Here is a 20,295-nt window from a genome sequence, read left to right on the forward strand (position 1 = left end):
TTCCTCATTTCCTCCACATTTACATTTCAAGGTAATATAAAATTCAAGAAAATTTGTTTTGCACATCTCTAAATTCTTAACAGTGGTGTTAAAGCATTTACAGTTAACTGAAAATATCTGCATAGAATGAAAAAAAGAGTAGCAGACTAGGCATTTATGCAGTCAGAACAAATGGAAACCCAGAGCAGGGATGAACACTTAGGAAGAGTTCAACTGAATACATGAAATTACTGAGGAGCTATATATTGCATCTCCATTTGGAGCTAATGCAGTCTCCTGGAAAAGGGTCAAATGCAGCTTGTGCCTTATGAATGCCAATTTCACCAGAGTCAGCTGAGCTCTACTGGCTTCTTTTAAGGCTCAGTTTGGTCTGGTAACTCCAGCAGTAGGGGTGAGCCACATTAATATAATACACATTGTAAAATCTTACTCAAGATCTTGCATCAAGCAACATTATTCTATATTAAATTGGGTTCTGAGATATTGACATGAATTGCAGTCTGAGACTATTTTGCTTAGAAAAAGATTGAAATTAAATGCTGGAAAATCCCCAAAACTATATGGGGGGGGGGATTCTGCACTCACCTGTTGAAGTAACAAGTAACCACCGCCCCAGCAATCGTCATTTGCTGACAGGCAAGAATGAATTCACTAGTCCAGATAAGGCCAATGAAATGATACCATGCCATGTAGCAAATTCCAGACAGAGCTCTGTATTCTACTTGTCCTCCTGAAGTAGTCTGTGCAGTACCTGGAGTTGGGATTACACCACTGTATTATTATAACACACCAGGCAAGAAAAAAAAAGAAGAAAAAAAGTACATGTAAGTGCTTTTGTACCCTTTTTCTTAACTTTTCTTCAATAAAATTAAAAAATAAATTCAGGTACTATTTAATTCTATCCATTCTAACAAAGTCAGACAAAATTTTGTAATTTAAATAGAATTTTGAAAGATAAAAATCTTACAAAAAGCAAAAGCTTGGATTTAAATTGGGATTGAGACACAGCTGCCAATAAAGTCAAGAACACAGCTACAAATTAGCATAGATTTCTGAGAAAACTTTACTCAAGATTTGACTAATCAAACTCTTCAGAAGTAAATGAAATCTTAATTTTCTTAATTCAAATTTGAAATAAAGTCATAGTTAGTTATTAAATGATTTAGACTTTTTCTGTAAGAAGCAAAAGAGAAAGACTGCAGAAAAACATTAAGGATGCATAATGTACTATTGCAACAGTGAAATTATTATTTTAATTATTATTACTAATTAGAACCATGGCAACTAGTTTTCTGTTCTCCATACTTTGCAATCTTTGTGCAAAACACAGACACGTAAAGGCAGCCTCTCAAAAAAAAAAAAAAGTAGACACCTGTATGGTAGTATATGCTCCCATGTTCCTACTGTATTCAGGAACATTTACAAATTGACTTATTCAAGCTAAAAAAAAAATTGCCTCCACTTCTGTTAATAACAAAGAATTTACTCCATATTCAATAGACGGCTTTTCACAAAAGGTGGGGTAACTCAGGTAACTTAGCAATCAGACCTTTCTCTATGCAATCCTATTTATGCCACTTGACTCTGAAGTCTAGTCAGGGGATAATGGCGTTGGGACATTTGTTCCTAGTGAAAGGTCTCTAAATCATAACCTGCCATTTTATAGTTCACCAAGCCTTAAGATTATAACCATAAACATGTTCACAGAATAAAATGATCTCTAGAGGTGAGTAGTTTCTTATTCTAACTCCATGAAAGAAATAACAAAGTGAAACATAGAATTGCCTATTACTGCTAGAGCAACACTACAATTTAAGCTTTAATACTTCATGTTCTCCCACAGGACAGCACATCGCCTTCAAGTTCAAAACTACCACAGAATACAAAACTATCTATGAAATGGTTCACTTCTGTCCTATTTTTCTATAGCCACAGAGTTCTTACTCAAGAATAGCTACAAGTAGAAACAATAAAGATTTGTTCTCAGCAATACCATCAGGTTTAGACAAGCTTTGTAAGTCTTCAGAATCAAGGTCCATTTGTCTGTAAATTATAAAAAATATTCATCTACCTCATAGTAGCACAGCAAAATCATTGTAAAGTGCTTTGAAAGGATCAAAAAATGCTACATGGGTCCATAATTATTGTATCATTAGCTTAAATATGTATCTGCATAAAATAAATTGAATTATTTTACTCCTACAACATTAGCACTACAAGAAACTCACCCCTCTTAGATGCTCAGAGAAGAGCTACGCACTATTCAAGGGCAAAACAAAAGAGTAAGTCTATGAATAGATTTACAGCCTACAAACTAAGCATTGTTCCCAGAGCTGAGTCAATCTTATTCTCGGCACTCTTGTTATCAAGACTTGTATCCATCAACACAGTACAGCTGGCCTCAAGGAGGAGCTTGTAGGTACTGCATCAGACTTGTTCTTCAAGGCAGCCTTTGCTGAAGCGGACACAGAGACATATGGTCTAGCTATTTTATTTTCCATTATTTCCATTATATTCAAGTGTATTTTAAGCTTGTGCAATGCAAGATACTTGATGGTGTGAAAAAGCTATTACTTGTATCTCAGATCTCTTCTCACAAGCTCTCAGTCATTCCTCCCCATTACCTGCCTCCGTGGTTTTAAGTTTGGATGCAAAAGCTTTTTTTGTTTGGAGTTTTTTGGTTTGTTTGATTGTTTGGGTTTTTTAAGGGGAATTTTGCAGGATAGATTAATTTACTTTGGCACATTAAAATAAGCTATGTGCTATACCATTCCTTCTTGTTCTGAATTCAAGGAATTTTTCATCTCCCATACCTCTTCCAGAGGCTATAGACTGCTGTTTCCCTGCAGCACAGACAACTAGCCAAATATGCTCACTAACCATAGCCTATAGCCCTTACAGAGGGAACTTATGCAAATGAAGGGTCAATGAGGTACAAGAAGGTCTCCTACCTCCCCATTTTTATGCAAAGACATTATGCCATTTGGTAGCAGAATTAAGCACATTTTCCACCATACAATCCATCTCAACATTTCTTTTCCAAAAAAGGCACATTTCAGGCTTTGCTTCTGTAGTTTTGTCATGAAGACTGACAAATGTATGTATGGTAAACTGTTTGCTTTTTACCAGCCTACTGAAATAACCACCTGCAGTAACAACAGTAATGGCTTTTTGTTTCCTGGCCAACCTTATACATGTGCATGTGCACAGCTGCATTGAAATCAGGCACATCCACCTGTGAGTTCACCATTGATCACTTTGCTGTCTAGGTACAGTAAATTGGTTTTGTTATCTCAAAGAAATCTGTTAACCAATGTAAATATCTGTGTCTGACTGAATTACATGCAATGCTGTTTTTCGTATATTTTAGTAGCACAGATAAACTTTAAAGCTTTCCTAGATACCCTGTGGAGAAAAGTATATGCCATTTTCCTCATTGCTCCACAGTGATCTATCTGTTCACACAAGCTAAACTTTCTTAACAAAGCCCTGAAATATGGTTTAATTTGCAACAGAAATTTTACTCCAACTACATAATCACAAATCTTTCTGGTGTACTATACACTGTTAGTGATAACATTAAGAAGTCAGTAAAGAACAGCAGTCCCTACAGCTGAATCAATGAATCTGAAAACCTCTGATCAGTACAAATGTTGATCTGCTGCAAATACTTCAAAGAAGTGTTGTTAACAATGCAAAAAAGCACAAGTGTTTGTAGCAGAATTCAGAAGAGTTTCTCCATCTGATTCTGCAGCCCAGTGCTGCACCATTATGTCAACACAGCAATGCAACGATACTGAAGTCAGTGTGCACATGCAGTATTATCAGCTACATTTTGGTACTTTCAGACTTATGTCAGCTGCTCTTATTTGGCAACTGTTGCTGCAAGGTTTTGCTGATGCCTAGAGCAGCCGGCTGTTGTAAGGGATGAAAATTCCTGGGAAGTCTAGTTCAGCAATTCCCTTATCGGAAACAAAGAACCACTGACCAGAAAATACTGAGAGTCTGTTTATCAGTTCCTGTTAACATGAAAATATGATGCGCCCTCCCACTGCTAAGTGAGGAAAGGTTCTGGCATCATACACTGAACCTTCATGCTTCCTGCAACAAAATTTATTGTCTTATTTTATTTAGCTTTTTTCCCATGTAGTGGTATTTACAGCTAAGCTAGCTGCCTGTAATTGGAATGTCAAGAACCTTGCAGGAAATACACTTTTATTGCTGGTTTTGCTACTGCACAGCTTTATGTGGCAGCTTTATTGCTCACTTGCCTGTAGGATGCACCTTCATCACACGAAAAACTCACACCACTTTCTCATCCTATATTACATGCATAGTCTTTATGCCATGTGGACTTCATAGCTTCTGCATGCTGGAAAGTTGAAAGACATGCTTTGGTGTGCCACATGGCCACTTCAGTTCTGCAGTGAATGCCACACAAATTAGCAAACAATAAGACTCAATGACCCTAAGACCTATCAGCTTTTCCAAAGCACAGCTGAATTCCATTCCTAGCCAGCTAATGGTTTTAACTGGTGCCACTGTTTGTACTGTCTCAAGTCTCCTGGAGTCTGGCATTTCTCCTAGTTTTCTAGGTCTGGAATTCACTCAGTCTCTGCTGCTCTTACAGATTCTGAATTACCAAGGTACTTAAGCAGGTGCCTACCTTAAAATGTCTAAGTAGTCTCACTGATTTTAATAGGATTATCCATGTGTTTCAAGTTAGTCATGTGCGTAAGTAACTTTCCAAGTGTGGGCTATAGTTTTCTATAGCTCCCAAGAAGTTAGTCTTTTCTCAGAGTAACACTAACTTTTGGAGGGGATGTAAATAAGGTGCCTGCATGGTCACATAACAATCAGGTGCAACACAGCTGAAGCGAGTTTCAAGTGCTCCAGAGCTGTAAGGTGCAGAGATGCTATAAATATTATATAACTAGTGAAGATTCAAGGAAAATGTTAACAACAGGTGCAGCACAGCAGCAAGCCAATTTCACTTGCCCATCTCTCTGTATTAGACAAAAGACTAGTGTCTTTGTAAACATTTCATTTTTTTTCAGCCTTCTCGGTATATTTGCATTTAAAAGATAGTCTCCATAGCCCCAGAAAATCTGTCTGTGAGAATAAAAAGTCAAAGTGTGAAAACCAAGAAAACCACCATCTGTATTTTACAAACTGAATCTTGGCTAGGCAACTACTTGTCAACATAGAAAACAAATGGCTCAAAGAGAGCATATCATGGGAGATCTTCAGAGAAGTACTCTCAGCTGTTGCAAAAAGTCCCCAAAACTCAAAAAGCAAAAGAAGTGTCTTCCACTTACAGGACGATTGAAGAAAACTAGTAGAAAATACAAAGCTGTTCTGCCAATGCATTATTAACCATACAGTACTATATTTATTTACTTTTACAGGATGTGGAAGTACTAGTCATCTTAGAACAGCAAAACAACCCCCAATGAGCTACGTCGCTGTGAGCTGCTTTAAAAGGCAGCATTTCAGAGGAGCCATATTTGGGTTGAAAATAAAGGAACATTCTCAATACCAAATTTAGCCTACTGTTCATTTTTCCAAGTTTTGAGAAAACAAATATGAGGTGGAGCATGGGACTGGAAATCCAAACAACTATCACACTTCTCGCTGATACCAACCTCCTGTGCCACCACGACAAATCTCCTCAACCTAACAGCTGCATAAAACAATCCTTCACAACCTCCCAGATCATTAAAAGGCTAAAACTGCCTTTGCTGTCTTCGAACTCCTCTCAGGAGGAGTTACTCAGTAATCAGAGCAGCTGTAAACAACTGAACAGATTCAGAAGAAACTTTCTTACATTACTTTATCAGCACCTAGCGGGCACTGAGGCTGCTGCAGGTCATTTACATGTTATTTACATAAATACCTCGGCCCCTGGACTTTGCTAAGAAGTCCCTTTACGCCTGTTGGATAACAACAGCCAACGTTTAACATAAACAGCTTAACAAAAAGAATAGTTACAAATACGAATTATAAAATTAATAGAATCAAGTTTTAACCAGAAAAATAATCGAATATGTAGAGTGGCATTCATGCTTAGGCTGCAACTTAGAATTGGTTTGGATTATTTATCAAATGCATATCCTCTTCTAAATATTAACATGGTAACTGTTAACAGAAAAATCTTACAATGATTCACATCTACACTAAAAATATCCTGGCAGACTATTTCAGTAAAAACGTATCTTTTACTAGATTCCTCAGATGAGCAATACATTGACAGTTAAGTGCCTGGAAATGACCTTCCCTTCTTATGCAAAATCTGCAAAAAGTTAGTCTTTCCAAACTGAGAGCATCCTAGAAACTTTAACGTTGCTCTACTGTGCAGCAAGGTTATGCTGCCTTCTGTACTGTACTGCTTGTATCACTCGCTGGACAAATCAACATTCCTATTATGCTAGGGAGAAGACAAAAAATAAAACACCTTTGAGCCAAGAGACGTGTGCTCCACTATGAATGCAACAGTAGGTCACAAACTGTTTGAATCCTACTCTCCAAGCAGGCAGGAAAAAAGAAAAAAAAGGTTGAATAGAAATGTCTAGCAGGAAACAGAGAATATAACCAATGAAGGAAAATGGCACAACATGGAAAAAGCATAAAAAGCCTCTCAAAGGCAGTTGTCCACTGTGAATACATGTGGAATTTGCTTTCGGGTATAATGTGCAAGCCACTACTTTCCTGCAAAGTCTGTAAAAGCATCAAGGAAATACCTGACTAAAATCTCATTCTGCACTTATCATCAAGCTGTTTCTGTCATGTGAGCTAAAACGTTTCTACTCTTCTAATGATTGCTGCATTTCCAAAAGCTTTGGAATACAACAGACTCAGCTGGCATTTTCTAAATTTAGATTTAACAAGGGCAAGCTTCACATTCTTATGTGTGCATATTAGGAGTACCAGTGAATTTTCCTGTGGGTAATGGGCCAGCTCAGCTTAACATCAAGGATGTAATACTTCCTCTAATAGTTATTGTTAATTACATATTTAGCAAATCTGTGTGTTATCATTTATTTTGTTTAGCTGCTACTAGATTTACTATAGTTAATCATAAATTGCATCTGATCCAAGCAGGTGCATGAAATGAACAGTTGGTTGATAGCTCAGGAGATGCTCCTTTCTATAAAGGACTGGTCTGAACCAGTGATAAGGTACCCCACAGGGACAGTTTGAGAATTACCGCTGCCTGGCTGATACATGCATAAATGGGATGAAGATTTCGCAGAAAAGCTAACAACCACACAAAGGCGTGTCTAGCACATAACGCTGACTCTGTAAAGGGAAAAGTCAACTCAGAGGAGTGTGGAGAAGGAACATTCATGACACCTAAAGCAAAGTGAATCTGCTTGACTATTTAGTCAGCCAGGAACAACTCACAAAAAGACCGCACGTTGGCCCTCCTAGGTCTGACCCTTTTGCAGGAGAAGCAGGTTATCAGCCAGGTAAGTGCTTCAAGCAGTCATTTCTGACAGTCATGAGCTACTGGGGAAAAGGCGGCAGAAACAGAGAAACCCTTGCAAGCCTGTATGACTCTCCAATGAAAGCTGCAGGGAAACTGATCCTAGCCTAGCCTAAGCAATGGGTGAGTGATTTACAATGCCAGCATGGACTCAGACAGACTCTCATGTTACAAGTGAAGTGGGTCTTGTACAGAGCCAGAACTAACAGGGTGAGACTGAGATGGAAGCAGTTGTGATGGAAGAGTAGTGAGGTACCTGGCCCATGGAGGTGGGGAATTCTGCCAGTTTTGCCAAATAGGCTCAGCTACAGAAAGGTCAGAGGCTTTTCTGGCCTAGCAGGGATCTGTAAGCCTGTATAGAGGAGTTACTGCAGCCGCTGTCTCAAGGGGTGGTGGAAATGCAAGATAAAATGGTAACACATAAGCATTTGAGGAGCTAGGCTGCATTTGGTTTTCCACACAGAAACCACTGCCAAAATTCAGAAAATAGAAAACCCATGAATAAATCTGGGAATAACAAACAACTGTCTCTATTCACATCAATTCTGCATCAGCTCCAACTTAAAGGACAACAACTGACTCCTAGTAGTAGCCCTAGAAATTTAAAATGGAAAAAAAAAACCAAACCCAAAACAAACCTCCACCTAACCCCAAATAATAATGCTTCCTATGTACAAAGGTTGATGTCTGCATAAGAAGTTATCCCTAGAGCTACACAGAGTTTAGCTTCCCTTCTTTGGGTGATGGTGTATGGAAGAACCACCTGCCCCTCCCTTGGATGGTGTGATGCCAAGGCAAGCATCCAAATCACTCCAGTTCAATCAGTGACAGACCTCATACTCTGTATCTTGCAGATCTTTCATAGTGATTGACTATTTCTACAGAGGACCTCCCCTACAACTGCAAGAACCTCTGGATTAATCCAAATATTGTTGTACCAGTCTAAATAATCATAGCAGTTGTGACTGAACTACTGCTCAGAAACAACATTCTGTCTCCATGACAAGTGGACATTGTTTATAGTCAGAAAAGATTAACATTCCCATTTCATAACAACTACACCACAAGCTCTCTCCTCGCTTCTGTTACTTTCTTCATTTAAATACATCAAACATATATTGTATCTACCACAATCCATTAATAAGTTAAATAACTGAGAAAGAACGAAACTAAAGTCCACATATAGGAGCAAAAATCTCTCTTCTGTAGTGCTATGACTCACAGAACTATGGCAATGTTGAAGACTTCAACGAGTCAGGGAAAAAAAAAAAAAAAACAAAAAAAGGAAAGAGTAACAACGCTAGCCCACATTTTGTACACTGACACCAAGAGGTCCCATATTTAAGAACTGAACTTGGGAAACAGATAGCATTTATCCAAAAACATGGAAAGCACATACTTACCTGCAGTTCCTAAGCTAAGTAGTACAGCAACCCAAACTACCCAGAACACAATGAGAATCAGAAAGGTCCAGAGGGGTTGGAACAGGAGGAAAGGTATTCTGCCAATGATTTTACCAACAATTCGAAAGAGTTGCACAGTGAACGGAAGCCTCTTTCTTAGTACAAGTATAATGGAAAGCAGAACAACCTGTTACAGGAAATAAAAAGACACATTGTTGGGTCTTTTTCCTTAAGAAAAGTAGCAGGGTTGTCAAATGTGGGATCAGGGGTTACAGATTTCAAAAAGACATGACAGCAAGACATTTTACACAAACTTACTGCACGCAGGAAAAGCTTTCTAAGACGCTGCCTATGTTCTCAAAGAGCCTGTGGATTAAAATCTGCTTTTCTGAAATCATTACTACTGTTATTTTGAAACAAAATAGGACTCAAAACTGTAACTGACCCAATGGAAACAGTCTGTTTTGCTTTACAGCAAACACAAATGTACGTTACATGCTACACATTCCTTTCATGTACCCTGTATGGCATGGACTCTACACTCAGGTCAGCTTGCCACTGTTCGCAATGGCGGGAGGACCAGTCCTTTACTGCAGAAAGGACAGCAGCACAACCAAACTAATTTGAGAGCTGTGTATGTATGGAAGCAAAGCAGACATAAAGTGAAACCTCATTTAAATATTTTTTTCCCCAAAGTAAAAAAACCCAACAAAACCCCAAGTCAAAAATTCCACAGTATCCTCAGTTCTTTGTATATGACAAGGAACTATGAATGGCAATTAAAAGAGAGGTTGGAATCCACAGATCTCACATTCATATCAAGCCAGTGACCCTCTGTTCATTCAACATGATTCTTCAGATGGATGATGCAGAGAAGAGTGGGGAGGGAACATAATTCTTGCATTTCTATACCACCAGTGCTAACACTGTTTGTACAGGGCTGAAGTGTGGCGGAGCCTCGTGCTGACAAATTTCTCAAGGAAGATATAAAACTATTTAAATGAGTGTAACCATATCTTATAATTGTTTCTCATTTTCAAATCTGAAAGGAATGAGGAATTATTTTTACTGTTGCAAACCACTGTCATTCAAATTTTCAAATTATGTCCTCTGTTGTTGCTTAGGGTAAAATGCTACTTACAGTAACTACTGTTGAGAAGATAGCATATCCAAGTAGAAATTTTACATTTTCCTTTTCTGTTTCCAGTTCAGTGCTGGGATCGTTCCTGTAGTCATAATAGAGCCACCAGAGAACACCTGAGACAACTGAGTAGAAAAGAATAGCATGAAGGCAGGCAGCACTCCCCAGGCTGCAGCACACTGCTGGGGGCAGGCTGATGTCTGCCTGGCCTCCCTTGAGAGTCTCTCGTCCTTCTGCCTAACCCAAGCCCAGCTCAGGAATACTGCTGCCTAGTAGAGAGGCGCAGTATCAATGAACACAGAGAAAATTCACATAATGGTCTGTTAGTCTGAGGTAAAACCACAGCAGAACATTTGGTTTTCTTGCAGTTATTCTAAAGCTCAGGCACGTAATTTCATTGAGGAAATACAAAGCTAACTTTCATGGAATGATAAGCTTTAGCTGGACACATTCCTGTAGTTCTCCCTTTCTAAAGCAGTCAGTGTAAAACTTCACTAAACTTTGCAACAGTAGCATTTTCATAACTGCATTCATCTGCCAAAAAAAATAAAAATCATCATCATCCTAACACTCAGCAGCTGAAACAGCACAGCCAGACCTTGGCACCAAAAGGCAAGCAGGGCTCAGCTTGGAAATGGCTGTGGTAAGCTTAAGGTTACTGAAGATGGCCATGGAGAAAAAGGATAGCTGTTTCTTCAGCTGCCTCTCCTTCAGTTCAGTGAGATGACCCATTTAACTAAGCATATGCTAAAAGGTAAGTATACTTACATAACAAACCAAATACAACCAGTGCAATCAAAGTATGGACCAGAAGTGGCCGAATGAATCTGAAGGCTAAAACCAGTATAAAAGAGAAGGCTGAAAAATAAAGTAAGTTAGTTTATTATCAGTGTTACAACCCATTTAACTCTTATTTACTTTAAAGATAAATTTAAGGTTCTTGCAGAATTTGGGCTTTTAAACAGTGGTCTCAAAAGCAACAGCATTTAGTAGAGCTGGCAATATTTTTAACATTTAAAACACACAGTTACCTATAACTTACTAATAATGAGCTTATAACTGAAATATTTCACCTTGGGAATTATTAGCTTTTCAATAGCATTTTGTATAAGATTTAAGTTAAAATGTTCATGCTGATCATCAACATTTTCTTACAGTCCTCTGAAATGAGGTGTATGATCATATCAAGGAACACAGAATCTGTTATTTCATAGAGGTGTGTTTCATTAGTCTATTAAATACCTCCTGATAAAACACAATTGCTCTTTCTTGAAAACAACTCTGCCCAGAAAATATGAAAAAGACCACTTTTAAATTAAAAACATAAAGTTAATAGAATCATTTGAAACCTCACATTTTGATTGAATATTATTCTTTGTTTTTTATTTATAACCTTACCTAGTGCAAGGACACTCAGTCCTATCACAGTATCTTTTCCTGTCAATATTCCACCCAGAATTCGGTGAAAGACATCCATTTCATTAACCATACTTATTAAGACAGATGCATATTTGGAATAGCATTCAGGATTTTGTGGAACACATCGATTAAATAATGGAAAAGATTTACTGGAAGGTTAAAAACAAAGATGGTAAAAAATGTTAATTACTGGACAGTTTCAAATCCACAGAGATCCATTCCACTATCCTCTTTCAAGCCCTCTGCAGTACCCTACCAGCATCCTCAACAGAGTTTTGCAGCCACAGCCCACCAATCTGATCTGTAACCTGGCAGGCATCCTCCCTGCCCAGGAGGAGACCTTGCACATGGAGTCTGACACAGCAGGGCACTGGGCACGGGAGTGGTCTGTTACTAATGGTACTTTTATGTTTCATCTGCAAAATAAACTCCTAGCAGCATCATGCCTGTGCATTGTACCAGAACATCCATTCAAGATAAACCTGGGAGAAAAAATTAACACGTATCTCAATCACCATCAGCACGTAGCTCCCATTCCCATTCTAGTATGGCTTCACTTGCTTTGCTCCTATTTGTTTACATAAAACCTAAACTCATGTTAACGTAGCTGTAAGCTACGTTGTAGATAATTCTAGACCACAAACACTTTGCATTGTTTTTATGATACTTAAGCATTCTAAAAGCCACATCAAAACAATGTTTGTAAGGTACAATTAACACCACCAAATATTTACATATGAAATTGTTTGGCACTCCCAGCCAAGCTTCTTGAATATATTTATTGTCGCACTTTGGCAATGCTGTACTACAACAGTCAAAGACATAGTCATATGTTCCTCAGGGGTCGGTACTGGGACCAGCACTGTTCAACATCTTTGTCGGCAACACGGACAATGGGATCGAGTGCACCCTCAGCAAGTTTGCCGATGACACCAAGCTGTGTGGTGTGGTCGACACACTGGAGGGAAGGGATGCCATCCAGAGGGACCTTGACAGGCTGGAGAGGTGGGCCCGTGCAAACTGCATGAAGTTCAACAAGGCCAAGTGCAAGGTCCTGCACGTGGGTCGGCGCAATCCCAAGCACGACTATAGGCTGGGCGAGGAATGGATTGAAAGCAGCCCTGAGGAGAAGGACTTGGGGGTATTGATTGACAAGAAGCTCAACATGAGCCAGCAGCGTGCACTCGCAGCCCAGAAAGCCAACCGTGTCCTGGGCTGCATCAAAAGCAGTGTGACCAGCAGGTCAAAGGAGGTGATCCTGCCCCTCTACTCTGCTCTTGTGAGAGCCCACCTGGAGTACTGCATCCAGCTCTGGGGGCCCCAGTACAGGAGAGACATGGAGCTGTTGCAGTGAGTCCAGAGGAGGGCCACGAAGCTGATCAGAGGGCTGGAGCACCTCTCCTATGAGGACAGGCTGAGAGAGTTGAGATTGTTCAGCCTGGAGAAGGGAAGGCTCTGGGGAGATCTAATTGCAGCTTTCCAGTATCTAAAGGGGGCCCAGAGGAAAGATGGTGAGGGACTGTTTATCAGGGAGTGTAGTGACAGGACAAGGGGTAATGGGTTTAAGCTGAAGGAGGGTCGATTTAGATTAGATGTTAGAAAGAAATTCTTTACTGTGAGGGTGGTGAGGCACTGGAACAGGTTGCCCAGAGAAGCTGTGGATACCCCCTCCCTGGAAGTGTTCAAGGCCAGGTTGGATGGGGCTTTGGGCAACGTGGTCTAGTGGAGGGTGTCCCTGCCTGTGGCAGGGGGGTTGGAACTAGATGATCTTTAAGGTCCCTTCCAACCCAAACCATTCTATGATTCTATACCTAAAAAGAGGAGGTTTATTTATCAACAGTTAAAAACTTCTCTGACCAGCTTTGCTTCTACTGTGAAACATTACTATGCAAGATTAATAACTTTGCTGAGTTCCTTGCCAAACAGAAAAAAGCCTAAAAAGTCAAAGAAATAAGTAGAACATGCCATATTTTTTCATCATTTTTCATGCTCTCCTTTGATCTGCTGTATGTAATGTTTTTATGTGGTTCCTGCTCTCTTCTCTTTGCATTTTTCCACTGTTTTCTCTTGTTCAGAGCAGATGACTTAGCTCTGCAAACATGCAGATTCCAATTCTTTGTTCTATTTTCATGACATAGTGGAGTTTAAAATCATGGGTTTAAGGACTTTGACTTACAAATGCCAAATGTTAAAGACAATGCCATCCACAGACCTGTGCTTAACGCCAACTGGCTATGAATTAATTCTGACGGAAATTTCTGGTTCAGGACAGCAAGGAAGGCACAAGACCACAGCTCCTCTTCCTTGGCATTGAGGGAGAGGGCAAAAGTCTGTGCAGGAGGTAAGCTGCTCCTCATAAGGAGTGTTTTTCTCCTGATTTGGAGAGAAAAATTCTCTAAAGGGTAGAGGAATAGAGGGAATGCAGTCCTTGTTCATTCTGTGGGACAGGTCACTGCCAGGTTCACAGATACACACGAGAACTCGTAAGGATACATGTACAAAAACAAATAAACAAAGCAAAACCATTCTGACTGTGAAATACCAAGTCAAATACAAAATGTGAGGAAGTAACAACCCTTAAGAAGCTATCTGGACTCAAGGGTGTCATAAAGTACTAGTAATTCTTACCTCGGTGGAACTGGCAGTGTGGGACACAGCTCAGCTGCCTTTGGATTTAGTGTGTAACTGGAAATATTCAGGTTGTAAACACAAAGACAAGAACCTAAGAAGGAAAAAAAAAAAGGTAACTTAATATTAGTTAAAGTTTTAGAGAAAAACACATTATCAGTTATGTTTACACTTCTGCTCTGATCCCTCAGCAGGCCATATTCAGCCCTGATATTCCAGTGGGAATGTAAATAACAAATTAGTTAATTGGGCAAATCTAAAGCAACCTCTGCACATGATTTGCCTTCTAGACTTAACTATAATTACCATTTACTGATCTTCCTGGAGGTCAGGCATGCTATTTGTTCCACAGTGCGATACTTCGGCTCTAAACTGTTACTCATTAAGATATGATAACAGAAAAACCTACAGCTACACTAGAACTAGGCCCCTCATGATTTAGAACAGAATATATATCTATCCAGAAAGGTAACATTTTCTGGGCCTCAGGCTAGATACTACCAGGTACTCAGCTAATAATGCTCTGCTCCATTATATAATGCTTCTGGGAAAAAAAGGCTGGATGCATTCAAGCCATTTCAAATGCAATACTGCCCTCTCCCTTGAGATAAACATGCAAGCAGTTTTAGCATGTAGACAGAATTTCATGCAACTATATTCAGTTATACTGAAAATATTTACATACTATCACGGGTGTTTACAACTTTCTGTACATACCAAATGATGGCAAAATATCCCAAAACGAAACTAAGACAAATGTTGTCAATTTAATTAACAATCCTTGCCAAACAAAACAAAAAAGAATAGAATTCTGACCTCCAAAAAAAAAAAGCCATTAATATTCACATGGTCTGCAGTTTACGCACACCCGACGGAATAAGGGTTAGGCTACAAGTTATTTTATTTACATGTTGGACCTGAATGAACTGGAGCTGCCTCTTTTGCACAATAGCTACTTCTGACATTATATTCATCTTGAACACCAGAATAAAATTTAAAAAATTATATGTGGAATAGTAAACTTTGGGATCTGACGTCTAAAAGGATAAAAACACTTGTGTATCTCTGGAATTAGTAATTCCACCATAGTTTTAACTAAATTTAACAGAAGCAGTTGCACAGGCTTCTCAAATAGCGTATGAGCTCTGTTCACCTACTGGCACCTCTACCAAACTACACCAGTTAATTCTCAGCAGCCAGTTTTCTGCTGGATAATCTCAGCATTGTGCAAGAATTAATCAACAACTTTTAAATTTGCATAAGAGAGCTGTAACAGTTCTAGAAACTATGGCTTTGAAATAAAGCAGAAACAAGACATTTCCTTTTCTGTTGCCATGAACTGCTCAGGAAATTAATGGTAAGAAATGACTCCCTACTGTAGCAAACATAAAAATAACAAAGTGAAAGCTGCTCAGCTGTTCTACAGACACACTAAGATATTCATATGCCCTGTTGCACACCATTATTCCTTGCAAAACTCTGGAGGTCTTCCAAAGAGTTGAGTTGCTCTTGTGGACAACTAGACACGCACAAGGAAAGTGAACTGATTTTGAGGCTCTGCATTTCCAGGCTGCATGAATTCAGAAAGAACACATACCTAGAAAGAAAAAAAGATCCTCTTTTCAAAAAACAAGATTTGTGGGTTTTATAGGTTTAAATTCTGAGCCTTCTTTCCACCTTTTTAAAGCACTACAAAGCTAATGAACTCTTTTTCCACATTTAATGGAAAAAAATGGAGTCTGAAGTCAGAAGTTAAGAAGCAATTTGAGAATATCCTACATTTTTACACTTCATTTTATGTTCTTAAATGGCATCAGAAGCTGCCAAGGTGGGTGCCATTCTACAAGGACTAGTTCATGGGAGTTGACAGAATGACTGGGAAATTTAACATGCAAATTCCTTAAGTACAAAGATTTGCCATATAGAATGACTGCTGGTTTGGCCAAAGTCCTGTTTAAGATCTTCCTTAAGAAGAAGCCAGCATAAAGCATAACGATGTAGCACATCTTCAAATTCTATCTCAGCCTTTTAGTTTCACTCACTGTTTTTGCACCATTCTTACACCTTTCTTTGCCTTTTAATATAAGCATGTGTGTATACAGATATATGTATGACTACTAGAAGACGTATATCTTATTAAATTTTCAAACATTTGATTTATTTAGACATTATCTGACATACTTACTTTTTATTAGTCATGTCCTGTCCAGAAAGGGGTGCCCCTTTTACAGGAGCGTTCTTCCTACCACATATGTTGCCGAAGCTGTCATATCCAAGCACAAGTCTTTCTGCAGCACCAGCCATCACAGCATAGCCAGTTATAAACATCTGTTAAAATATTTTTTAATGTGAAATCATGCTACAATAGTTTTTCCCTCCCATTCAATAAATACTCCTTTTAACCCATGCATTTTTGTCTTGCAGATGCAAAACAGTTAAATTTGAAATTCACCCCTCTGCACAAGGCCAGAGCAAGTCATACAGACAAGTTTAGCCCTATTACCTCCTTAGAGCTTTCCATCATCTCTTGCTGAAAGTATATAAATTAAGTGGAGTATCACAGGAGAAGAAAGATAGGAGTCCTGATTAAAATAACAGGAAAGCAGTAGTAAGGTGCTAAACACTGCCTCTACCAAAGTTTATGTGTGTCACTAAGCAAGGTCACTCAAATGGTAATTTTTCACGTGTGCTCACTGCTTCTGGTTTTTCAGGGTGCCCTTCAAGACACACCTGGGAAATATAGCTGCTGAAATGTTGAGCCTTTGCAGCTGCTAGTGAATTTAATCAGAGGTATATTTTAAACACATGAAGTATAATTAAAATGCAGGTTACCCAAAATTTCAAGAAGATGCATTCTCTAACACATGTGAAAAACCTGGAGCGCGCCATGCTGTGGACTTAAGTGACACTACACTGATCTTTTAGATGCTCTGCTGTCGATCAAAGCCGCAGCAGATCAGCTCCCTGTAAACCCCAGGGGCAGCTAAGCACCCCCGTTGGGCAAGTAGCAGCAACCCTTAGTCAATATAAGACACTCTGCCTAGGAATGCAGATTAAACCCTGCTTACGTACCCCATGAGGGCCGAAACGCCCCTTGAGAAGAACCTGTCCAAGTGCCAAGAAGCAGTAATTCTTCTTCGGGGAAGTCGGTGAAGTCCCAGACACGACTTTACCCAAAGGCTTATTTACAGTACTCCAGCTATTGAAGAACTCAGTGATTCAATCATCTTCTCTGTCCCGTGGGGTAAAAACCACATTTCACACACACCAAGGACAATACACTAAGCTCTATGGCTACCTGCCAACTGCTGGCAGCAGCAAGTCATGTCAGTCCCACATTAACCACAACTACTGTGCTGAGTATCAGCTCTGCTGGAGACAGATTGCACTTATCAGATCCAGCACAACTGCTTTCTTAAAGGGTTTAGAGCCTTTATTTGTAATTTTACTTTTAACATTTGTGACTAAAGATGGAATCTGGGCAAAAACTGAGTCTCATACACAAACATGTACGTACATGCTTCCTTAGATCCCAATGTAGTCTCATTTTCGCTTATATGCTTGCAGTCTAACTAGTTAAATAACTTTTTTTTTAAATTATGACGTATGTTAATGCCATCTCAATATGGAGATCTTTATAGAGACTGTACAGTTAAAGCTGACATACTACTTCTGTAATATTTGTTACAATAACAAAATATTTTCAGATCTAGTTTATTTACATAGCAATCTTTTTTTAATAATGAAATTGTTCTCAGAAGAAAAAGGAGAAATTAACTGGTGGTGTAACTCAACCTGAAATATGCTTTCAGAAAAACTCTGGCATTCCTTCTAAAGATGGATGTTACAGATCCATTGCCATCAGTACAGCAAATACTGTGTATACATGAATTTATTTTTTTTTTAAAGTGCTGAATGCTAGAGACAAGCCATAAATATTGTTAAGTAATAAATGGCGGTATGACTGCTAGAGGGGTGTGTCTATACATGCCAGTGATACACATTTCCACAGAGTTACTAACATGGTTTCAATTTTTTTCACCATGTGAACTAATCAGTGTCACCAAAATTTTTTTCACATTCTAAAAATAAGATGAAACAAAAGAAAATAAATACATGTATGCAATAAACTATTTCACAGAAACTGAGCAATAAAAACAGTGAGAGAAAACAAAGAAAAATCCTAAATCCTCACCATTTGACAGGTTTCATTTTTGGCATTCCCTCCACTGATCAAAGGACCAAGCATAAGACAGCATGTAAAAAAACCTATCCTGTTCACAAAGTCCAGCTTCAGCTTATGCAGTGTTCAAAATGTGTATGTATTTATCTGCATTAGCTTCCATTAAAAGAGTTATTAAGAACTGAACCGAAAACTGATTAATAGCTTATTAACAAGAATCCTGAGTAACCTCAGACATATCATGAAAAAACATTCATACTTAAGAAAGACAAAACCTGTTCCCAAAAGCTTGCATGCTGTTCTAAGCACAGGAAAGATAATGACTATAATGATATAACGTGATAATGATATAACATCACACAGACATGTTGCAAGAAAACAAGACTGCAATGAATAAGTAGAAATCAGAGCTCAGTCACTACAAAAAAGCAAATTCTAAATAGCCCGGCCCTGTGTATACATGGCATCTAAAGCATACGGTCAGAACTTAAAAGTCTGCGTAACAGACACAGCAATAAAGCACTGCACCACCACAAAGGTCAGTTCTGTCCCAGTGCAATCCTGTCCTCATGATAATTTCAGTTTAGATCTAGTATACTACTGTGCAGAACCCCATTAACTTTGGAGCTGATTTTTCTTTCAGAAAGAAGCATGCTTACCAAACCAGTCCAGAAAAGAAAGAAGAGGAGCAACCAGACAGTGTCTGTGCACTTTCTGTAAATGACTGGTCTCCATTCTCGTAGTTCAGAAACACTGTCTCCGAAATCCTAAAGTGAAACAAAGAAAAGAAACACTCAAACTTCCTGTGAAATTAGAATCAAGTTTCAAACATCTGAGATTTCTGAAAGAGCACAACCTAGTACTTAAAACGCCAAACATCTGGTAGCTCTCTAACCGAAACTGTTGCGCAGTTCGTCCATAGCGTAGTACACCGCCACTGCACGCCACCCCGCACCCGCCCGCAGCCCCGCACTGCCCGGGGCAGGCCCGGGCGCCGCCACGGGCCCAACTTGTTCTCCCCCTTCTCCCGCTGCGCCGGGTACCGCTCCGTTCCGGCGCTCACCTGCTGCCGGCCCCCGCGCCGCTCCATGCTCCCGCCTGCCGGGCAGGGCCGGCTGCGCCGCCGGGCTGCGCGGGGGCTGCAGGAGGGCCTTGGGGAGCAGCGAGCTCGGCGACCGTGCCGTGGCGACGCTGGTTACGGGACTGCACCAGCGCCCGCCGTGTGCGCCGCGGGACCGGGCCCGCCCGGGAGCAGCGCCCCGGCCGGGCGGTGGCACCGCCGGCAGCTCCTCCTGCCGCTGTGGCCGGGCACTGCCAGCCCCGTCCCGACGGCCTCTCCCGGAGTCGCACGGCGGGCGGGCCGTGGCCCCGCTGGGCAGCTGCGTTTGCGGGAAGAAACGGCATGTCTCTGCCCAAAGCTCAAGCGTCGGCGGCCGGCTGGGCCGGGGGACGGCAGGCGCTCTGTAGAAGCGCGGGCGGAGCTCGCCCGCTCTACATTCGAGCAATTAACTAACTTCCCTGACAGTCGGACGAGTTGCTTTGGCTGGGGCAAGCCGCGCCCGGGGACAGCTGTCTCACGCACTGTAGCCGTCGGGACGGGCCCCGGGCGGCTGGCGGCCTCTCCGCTCCCGGGGCACAGGGACGCCGAGGGGCTGCCCGGGCTGGGCGAGGGCCCTCCTCGCCGCGGGGCTGGGGGCAGCGCCCAGAGGGAGGGACGGGGTAAGCCTGCAGGGCGTTCTCAGCCGCAAGTTTACAAATGGGCACTCGCCAGAGTGGAGGTTTATTTTTCACTGTTAATTATTTATGGGAATAACTGTAGATTTGTTATTGTAGTACAAAATGTGGGCTGTTTCATTGTGTAAAGCCAACTGATACTGATACCGTCTGGCTATTGTGGCTGCATTACAGTTAGTCATAGATCCTTCTCAGCTGTTGTTTGTTTGTTGTTTGTACAGTTACATTATACTGACATGTTGTGTTAGACCATAATTACCTCTCATTGATGTCCATATGAATTTTGCATGCACAGGAATAA

The 20,295-nt window shown here is 40.4% G+C and overlaps 1 protein-coding gene across 4 annotated transcripts in view; it reads right to left on the bottom strand.

The window, feature by feature from the left end:
- Positions 1–19,960, bottom strand: part of SLC44A3 (solute carrier family 44 member 3) — a 43,161-nt gene extending 23,201 nt beyond the window's left edge. Inside the window, exons 1-10 of one of the 4 annotated variants that reach the window (XM_054833158.1) lie at positions 19,324–19,960; positions 18,920–19,027; positions 16,263–16,405; positions 15,538–15,674; positions 14,078–14,171; positions 11,429–11,598; positions 10,799–10,888; positions 10,031–10,155; positions 8,890–9,076; positions 586–751 (exon numbers count right to left, since the gene is read on the bottom strand). In XM_054833158.1, coding sequence (XP_054689133.1) covers positions 586–751; positions 8,890–9,076; positions 10,031–10,155; positions 10,799–10,888; positions 11,429–11,598; positions 14,078–14,171; positions 15,538–15,674; positions 16,263–16,405; positions 18,920–19,027; positions 19,324–19,350 — 1,247 coding nt within the window. In that variant the 5' untranslated portion in view covers positions 19,351–19,960. Of the gene's footprint in view, positions 1–585; positions 752–8,889; positions 9,077–10,030; positions 10,156–10,798; positions 10,889–11,428; positions 11,599–14,077; positions 14,172–15,537; positions 15,675–16,262; positions 16,406–18,919; positions 19,028–19,116; positions 19,258–19,323 lie in introns of those variants that run through there. The other 3 variants (XM_054833156.1, XM_054833155.1, XM_054833157.1) reach the window with 3 other exon arrangements.
- Between the last annotated feature and the right edge of the window lie 335 nt (positions 19,961–20,295).

The sequence above is a fragment of the Grus americana genome, chromosome 8, assembly GCF_028858705.1.
Source record: "Grus americana isolate bGruAme1 chromosome 8, bGruAme1.mat, whole genome shotgun sequence".
NCBI lineage: Eukaryota > Metazoa > Chordata > Aves > Gruiformes > Gruidae > Grus > Grus americana.